The sequence below is a fragment of the Vitis vinifera genome, chromosome 8 (genome assembly GCF_030704535.1).
Source record: "Vitis vinifera cultivar Pinot Noir 40024 chromosome 8, ASM3070453v1".
NCBI lineage: Eukaryota > Viridiplantae > Streptophyta > Magnoliopsida > Vitales > Vitaceae > Vitis > Vitis vinifera.
In genome coordinates, this window is record NC_081812.1 from 9743631 (window position 1) to 9750929 (window position 7299).

General features: G+C 39.9%; 1 protein-coding gene across 1 annotated transcript; it reads left to right on the top strand.

Annotated features, from left to right (window-relative positions):
• Nucleotides 1–6144: 6144 nt before the first annotated feature.
• On the top strand, nucleotides 6145–6888 carry LOC132254198 (receptor-like protein 33). The gene has a single exon (XM_059739343.1). The coding sequence runs from the start codon at nucleotides 6145–6147 to the stop codon at nucleotides 6886–6888; it is 744 nt and encodes a 247-aa protein (XP_059595326.1).
• Nucleotides 6889–7299: the final 411 nt, after the last annotated feature.

Genomic DNA, 7299 nt, shown 5'->3' on the forward strand with positions numbered 1-7299 from the left:
CCAATTGCAAAGAGTTAGAGGTTTTAAACCTTGGGAACAATCAGATGAGTGATTTTTTTCCTTGCTCGTTGAAGACCATAAGCAGTTTGTGCGTCCTTGTTCTTCGATCCAACAGATTCTATGGACCCATTCAATGTCGACCATATAGCAATCCCACCTGGCCACTGCTTCAAATTATGGACCTTGCTTCCAACAATTTTAGTGGTGACTTGTCAGGAAAATTCTTTTTAACCTGGAAGGCAATTGTGGACCCGCATTTTTCACGTGCGTCCCCACTCGATCGGCGAGACTCGCTTTTTATTAGTGAAAAATTGATTTTTGAAAAAAAGTTGGAGTCGCCACTTATTTTATTTTTATTTTAAAGGGAAAATAAAACAAGAAAGAAAAACCCTAAAAAGTGACTCCATAGTTTTGGAAAAAGCATGTCTTTGAGAAACCCGAGTCTAAGTCCGGGGATCAGGTTACTTATTGGGAAGGTACCTCTAGGAGGTAGCACCCCTCTAAGCCCTATAAAGGTCTCTACTGACAAAGTTAAGGGAAGTGTGGCAATTAATCAGTTAATTATAGATACCTAAATAGGCTGGGTGATTTTAAAGAGTGGCATGCCAAACACAATCAAATTGCAATAAAGGAGAGTTAGGGTGCGTACCAGAACCGCTCTTCAAGCGCTATCATAAAACATAAAAGTTAGTGTAGAATTGTAGCACACAACATTTGTTTTATTCAAGCAAATCAGGCATATATCAAGATATCCAAGAATCACGTCAAATATGGATATAGTCATCAATGGCATACAAATCCATAGAGTTCTAAAAAATAGATGAGAAGAGAGCGTACCTGGATAGCAAGCTAGTACTCCTCTATGGGAATCAAGAGCATCTCAACAATAAATACGAAACAAATTCATGTATATCATCAAGAATAATCAAAAATCAACATATCAAGCAAACAATATTGAAGAAGGTATCATGAATGTCGGGCCCCCACCAAAGCCCTAATTGCTTTCGCACAAATTGATTCAACCAGTCCTATTATTTAGAACCATGAAGTTTATTTGCGCTTGTTGAAAATCGAGAAAACCATGAAAATAGTTGAAAATCCCAAAAGATGCATGTTTGAATGAAATATGGGAGCAAGGGTTTTTAAAACTGAATTTTCTCAACCTGAAATCCTCCAATGATGAAATTAAAAAAAGAATAATAGCTTTGATGGAAAAGAGATTTAAAAAAAAACGTGATTCAAAACATGTAAGATCACAAGGAAATATCAAAACAATAAGGGAACGGTGCATCAAGATGGCCACTGTATGAGTGAGGTCTGGGGGTGTGATTGAGACTACTTCGCTAAATTTGAAGATGATTTCCTTAATTCCATTCTGCTGCAACGTTCTGATATGCCTCAATAATTCAGGCACATTCATCTCCTTGGCCATCTGAAACAAGCTCCATGGTTTGCAGATAATTATAAGTCTCATGAATGCAGGAGTAATCATTACCTATTTCCAGTAATTAACATATTTAACACCCTGTTCACGAGTCATGCAACCTGGTTGATCCACCAGATTGCAAAGAATTGATGCAAAGTAAATTCTATGAGGAACAAGTGAGTGTCACGATTCTCAATTTTTGAAGCTTCAATCACAGACTACACAAATAGTTGACTTTCACTAAGTTCATCATCATCATCATCCACACAACCAGGTTGTTGTTTCAATTCAGTGTCAAGTTGCTGAATCTTCTTCTGTTTTAGCCATGTAGGAAGCCTTTTCGATTGTAAATCCGGAATGACATCAAGTTTAATCTCCAATTCTGAACCCTCAAGGTACAGTTTCTTCATTGAGCCTTTATTACTTTTCCTTTACTGATATTACAGTAGTTCAATTCAGGCAGCCAACTTAGCTAAACACTCACAACCTCGAATTCAAAGACGGCACAATTGGCTCATAGTAAAAATCATCCCTTCCACCGAACTCCTATGGCGCGGCTGGTTGTTTGAGGTGTATCTAACCACTTTCAAAATCACTTCCATCAGCAGTCCCAAATTAATCACTATGAGACTCCTTAGTGAGTTCAGGGAATAACCCACCTTAGTGGGGAGTACATGCACTTACCATGCGCACACCACGTGGATGTGCTCATTGTGTCAAGGCGACTTTCCACTGACATTTTGGCTTGAGATTTAACATGTATTAGGCGCTGACTTCATAAGCAATGCCATGTAAGAATATCTTTAACCATTCAGGAGTGATAGGTGGACATTGGAAGGAGTTTGTAATGCTGGAGGCAACATCGACTTATACATCTGATTGGCCGGCGAGTGGCTTCTCCATCTTCTAATTCTAAATCCATAGAACTTTCAGAAAACGTGCTGAAATGGTGTTAGTGAGTGCACGACAGCAAGAAGAAGCATTACATATGTCACCTTTCTCCCAAGCTGTTCATCGGCAGTTTGCTCCATGACCTGAGTATGTCTTCTTTTCCTCAGGTATTCCAATCATCTTTCAATTCAGCTGGCTCATGATCAACAAAATCTGGGTCTCTTGTTCTTTAGGTCGATATCGTTAACCATGACATGGGAATAAACTCATTTGGAGGTGAGTTTGTTTCGTCTGCAATACCAGGGAACATGATTGATCCACCACTGAGCACAACACTGCCATAGTAGTTCTTATCCTAAAATGGTTGTTGTTGTCATGATTGCAAATTTAATTTCAAATGGAAACCTAGATGGGTGTACAGCCTTGAATGATTGTGCCATGATTCAGGATTACAAGGACACTACTAAAGCACTTTAAAGACGGACCATTCTTCACATTCTCATTGCATGTAGCAGCGGCTTGATTAGATGCACGAGCAATAGAGGCAGGGTGTTTCTGCTAAACATAATCTTGTCATCACAAGCGCATGGAGCCAAGAGAGCACCAACTTAGGATTCCAATCAAGTCAGAATATTAAGAGTACCAGGTGGCAGGCTCACCTCCATGCACACATTAGCTAGTTTCTAAACAAATCACAGAAGCCATCTCAGATGACTTTAATATTGCCATGCACCCAATTAACTAAGGCAAGAGCCATTTTCCGCATAACTGTCCCCTGTCCCCTGTCCTCTTCAAGTTATTAGAAGTCTTTTCCTACATCTTTAATTGTCCACACCATGTCGAGGAAGACTAAAGGCAACTAGTCAATTTAGAAGCAAATTCCCATGCATTAGTTCTTTCTGGCTCATCAAGCCATCAACACCTCAACTTTCTATATTGTAAAAACCACCCAAATTATCTATATCCTGCTGCCTTGTGAAGAGAGGACCCCCAGTCCACAAACTTGAAGGAGAAAGAGAGCACATAAGTCACTTTCCATTGTAACTCGTGACAATATTGTTGATTTTTGAATTCAGAAGGGGTGTCATCAGATTGAATGCGTCTGCTCCCATGTATGACCCACCATTTCAATTTTGTTGACAAGCTCCAATAACAATTGAGATCTAACTCTCTGAGCCTTTACATCATGCTGTCCACAAGCATCCTTCAGAAACCTAATCAGTGGTTCAATAAAATTCTTAGATGATAGCGAATGCCAAAGTTGATCATCACCCTTCAAGTCTTTTTCTGCATCTTCGATCACCTGGCATTTAGGACTTCTGTGGATGTGTATCAAGTTCAGATAAAAACTTCAAATCTGTCTCAGGTTTATCAGCATACCATGACATCTGCGAGATTCATTACTAGTCTTCACGGAAATCAAATTTGAGCCATCTCTGATTTTAATGCATGATGAGCCTGAACTGTGACGGTTATCTAAAGATTCAAGTGATATACTGTTGATATCTATTGGCGGATGTAGATCATTCATAGAAATTATGAGGCTTGCGATAGAGGTAGAACAAAATTCCCATGTGTTATGTGCTGGTGGTTCTACACGTGGGCCAAGTTTGGAGATTCCATGCTCCAACAGTATCCAGAAGAGTCACCACAAATAAGCACCAGAAACAGGGGAAGGTATCCAAAAACAGAGCATGAAGAATAGAAACAAAAGGAACCGATAAAAGTCGTGTTTCATGTTTTGAATCAACGGTTTAAACAGGTGGGCGAAACCAAACACATTTCAAATAGAAATCAATACATGATCGCAGGCATCTAACAGAGAAACTAAAGCAGTACCAAACCAATCTTAACAAAACCCAAAAGAAAGTGAAACATGAACACACTATAATCCAATCCAAAGAATAGCAAAGAAGCCAAATGCATGACAGGATATCCATGCCCAAAATCAACAACAAGCAAATAGGTCTCTGATGACCGCACTAAAGCATCAGACAAGTCTCAATAATAGCAAACAAAATAAGTGTACAAAGGAGCAGTGATTTTACAATGAAGAACTTACCTTTAAGAATATGCAATCTGATAGATCTCCTCTGTTATACTCTTCTTTCTGTTCTGCCCCTCTGTCTGTTCTTTTTTGTCCTGCTCTTCTTTCTGTTCTGCCCTTCTCTCTGTTCTCTTTTTCTGTTCTGCTCTCCCTTTTTGTTCGTTCTCCATGCCTTCATAGAGATTCTCCCAGAAATCTCCAGGCTGCTCTTTTGGAAAGTCCCTCATCATTCCTTCTTCGAATGTGTGTTGGCCCTCCAATCCTGCAGTACCCCTGTGTGTCCTCTTCGTATATAGAAGGCTGATTCTTTTAAGCATGGCGACGTGTTGTCTCTTTGGAAAGTCTTGCTACCCTCAGACTCATGGAGAATCAAATCCCACCCATCACTCGTGCTTATTTTTGGAAAATCCTTTTTTTCATTTTTTTTTTTTATATGTACGTTGTAATGTCCAAAAAGTCCATAGGGTGCATGCTGTGTTTGGAGATAATCTCCTCTTTCCATCTAGGCGCAACCGGCATCCCTTTTCTTCCATGTATGTACGGCCTTCCATGTGTGGTCCGGAATTTTGCATGGATTCTCCATTACACAACCACCAGGATCTCATGCAAAAATATAAAAATTCGAATCAAGACTCACGCAATCTCCTAGACGAACTCGGTTGCACTTGCTCCTTTCCTGCTCCTTTGTGCTTTCTCCTCAAAAATCCTCAGAATTTCTCCCAATCCTCCAATGCGTGCTTCCACCAAGATAACCGAAGAATTCTTATAGTACCCCTGATTCAAACCACCAGATTTACTGAAGAAGGGTCACCCTGGCTAGCAGCTGTACGTGTTGCATAATCTGAAGTTCCTTGCATGTAGTGGACACCATGCGATTCCATGTATGAGTGAAGGTCAGAGCCCACCCAATTTCCACTTCGTCTCAAAACTCTGACCATCTCCACTACCACTCAAAGCTGGACCTTTGAGTAAAGACTGGCAGAGGCTTGGCTGCAATCTCCTTTTTCCCGCTCTTGTGCACCTTTCCACCCCTCTCAATCCTCCAATGTGTGCTTCCCTTGAATTCTCCCTAAAAAAAAATCCTCTTTTGCCCGGTCACTCATTCTTCCTTCCTCCTTCCGAAAAACCTAAATCTCCTTAAAAAAAAGCCAAATCTCCTATTTTCTCTCTTCTTTTCTCCTTATCCTTTTTTAAATCTTCCAATTCAAAAGCAATCTTCCCAACTTCAAATTCTCCTCCAAAACCTTCCAAGGAGAGTCCCACTTTCCTTAAACTCCAATGGTAAGTTTCCTTGCAAAAACATGAAATTTTAAAAGTTAAATAATTGCATGAATAGATAAATAAGTAAATAAATTAGAAAATGGTAAAAATAATAAATAAATAAATAAGTTAAGGAAAATAATATAAAGAGGAAAATGAAATAAAATAAAATAAAAATAAACAAATTAACAAAAAATGGGCCCTACGAGCCATGCAAACATGCAAACCATGCAAAAACATCTAAAGGTGACCTAGGGTGTGTCCTAGTGCGCTAGGGCAAACGAAGTGGACTAAGTGTGCTTAAAAGCTATCCTAAAAAAAACAAGAAAAGCCTAAGTCTAAGTTAGGGCTGCCAAGGGTCACAATAAGGGATCAAATAATCCCTCAACCAAAATCTCCAAGGTGGCTTAGAAAAAGGTAAGTCGTACGAGTAGTAATGGGCCACCAAGAAACTATTGTGGAGCACTGAACACGAATTTAAAGACATGTGTTAAAGGGACAAAATTGAGGGTCTACAGCAATGAGGGCTGATAAAGATGGAGCCAGGTCAGAGCTCAATCACCTACAACTTCAGGTACTACAATTCAGCCAAGTGTACTATCAGGATACGGTGACTGTCACTAGCAAAGGCCTAGAAATGCAGCTTGTGAAGATTCTAACCGTCTTCACTGCCATTGATTTCTCCTTCAACAATTTCCAATGGGAGATACCAGAAGCTATGGGAAGCTTGATTTCACTTTATGCTCTCAACCTGTCCCATAATGCTTTGACGGGCCAAATCCCATCATCACTAGGGAAGTTGCGGCAGCTTGAGTCATTGGACCTCTCACAGAACAGCCTTAGGGGGGAGATACCAGCACAGTTTGTGAGCCTAAATTTCCTTTCCTTCCTTAACCTCTCCTTTAATCAACTGGAGGGAGAAATCCCCACAGGTACTCAACTTCAAACGTTTTTGGAATCTTCTTATGAAGGGAACAAAGAACTATGCGGACCCCCCTTGAAGAGGAAGTGCACAGATCCATCCCCACCCACCTATGAAGAAACACATCCGGATTCTGGGATGAAGATTAACTGGGTGTACATAGGTGCTGAAATTGGATTTGTCACCGGTATAGGAATTGTGATTGGGCCTCTTGTGTTATGGCGAACGTGGAGACGATGGTACTACACACATGTGGATAGACTTCTTTTGAGGATTCTCCCGCGTCAAGGCGAAGGAGTTCATGGCAGGAGACGTCATAGAAGTCAGGGACGGAGACTCTAGCACCAGAAAGGTGGCGCAGCTAGAGTTTGTTCTATGGAAGGAAAAATAAAAACTAAAAAGTATGTTCATTGCTAGGATTTCTGTGTTTTTTTACCTTAAAAATTGGAAGTACGTTGTTTTTGAATAATATCTTTCAATTATTTTAACTTATTTTAAAAAATAATTATACAAATATGAACAAAAATTAAAAATAAAATAATACTGTAGACCCCCATTTTGGGGGGCATCTTTTTGCAAATTATTTATGTTGGTGGAGGGCTCTTAACGAGCCACATGTTGCCCCAAGTTTGGTCTTTAGAGAATCATGTTAGTGGTTTGAAGAAGCAATGGGAGGGCGACACGTGTCATGGGAATATTCAGAAACAATTTTTTTTTTAGGGATTTGGAGGAGCATATATTTGATATAGAGAC

Bases quoted from the DNA above. Each gene is read 5' to 3' on its own strand.
- LOC132254198 (XM_059739343.1), top strand. From the start codon at position 6,145: ATGAGGGCTGATAAAGATGGAGCCAGGTCAGAGCTCAATCACCTACAA.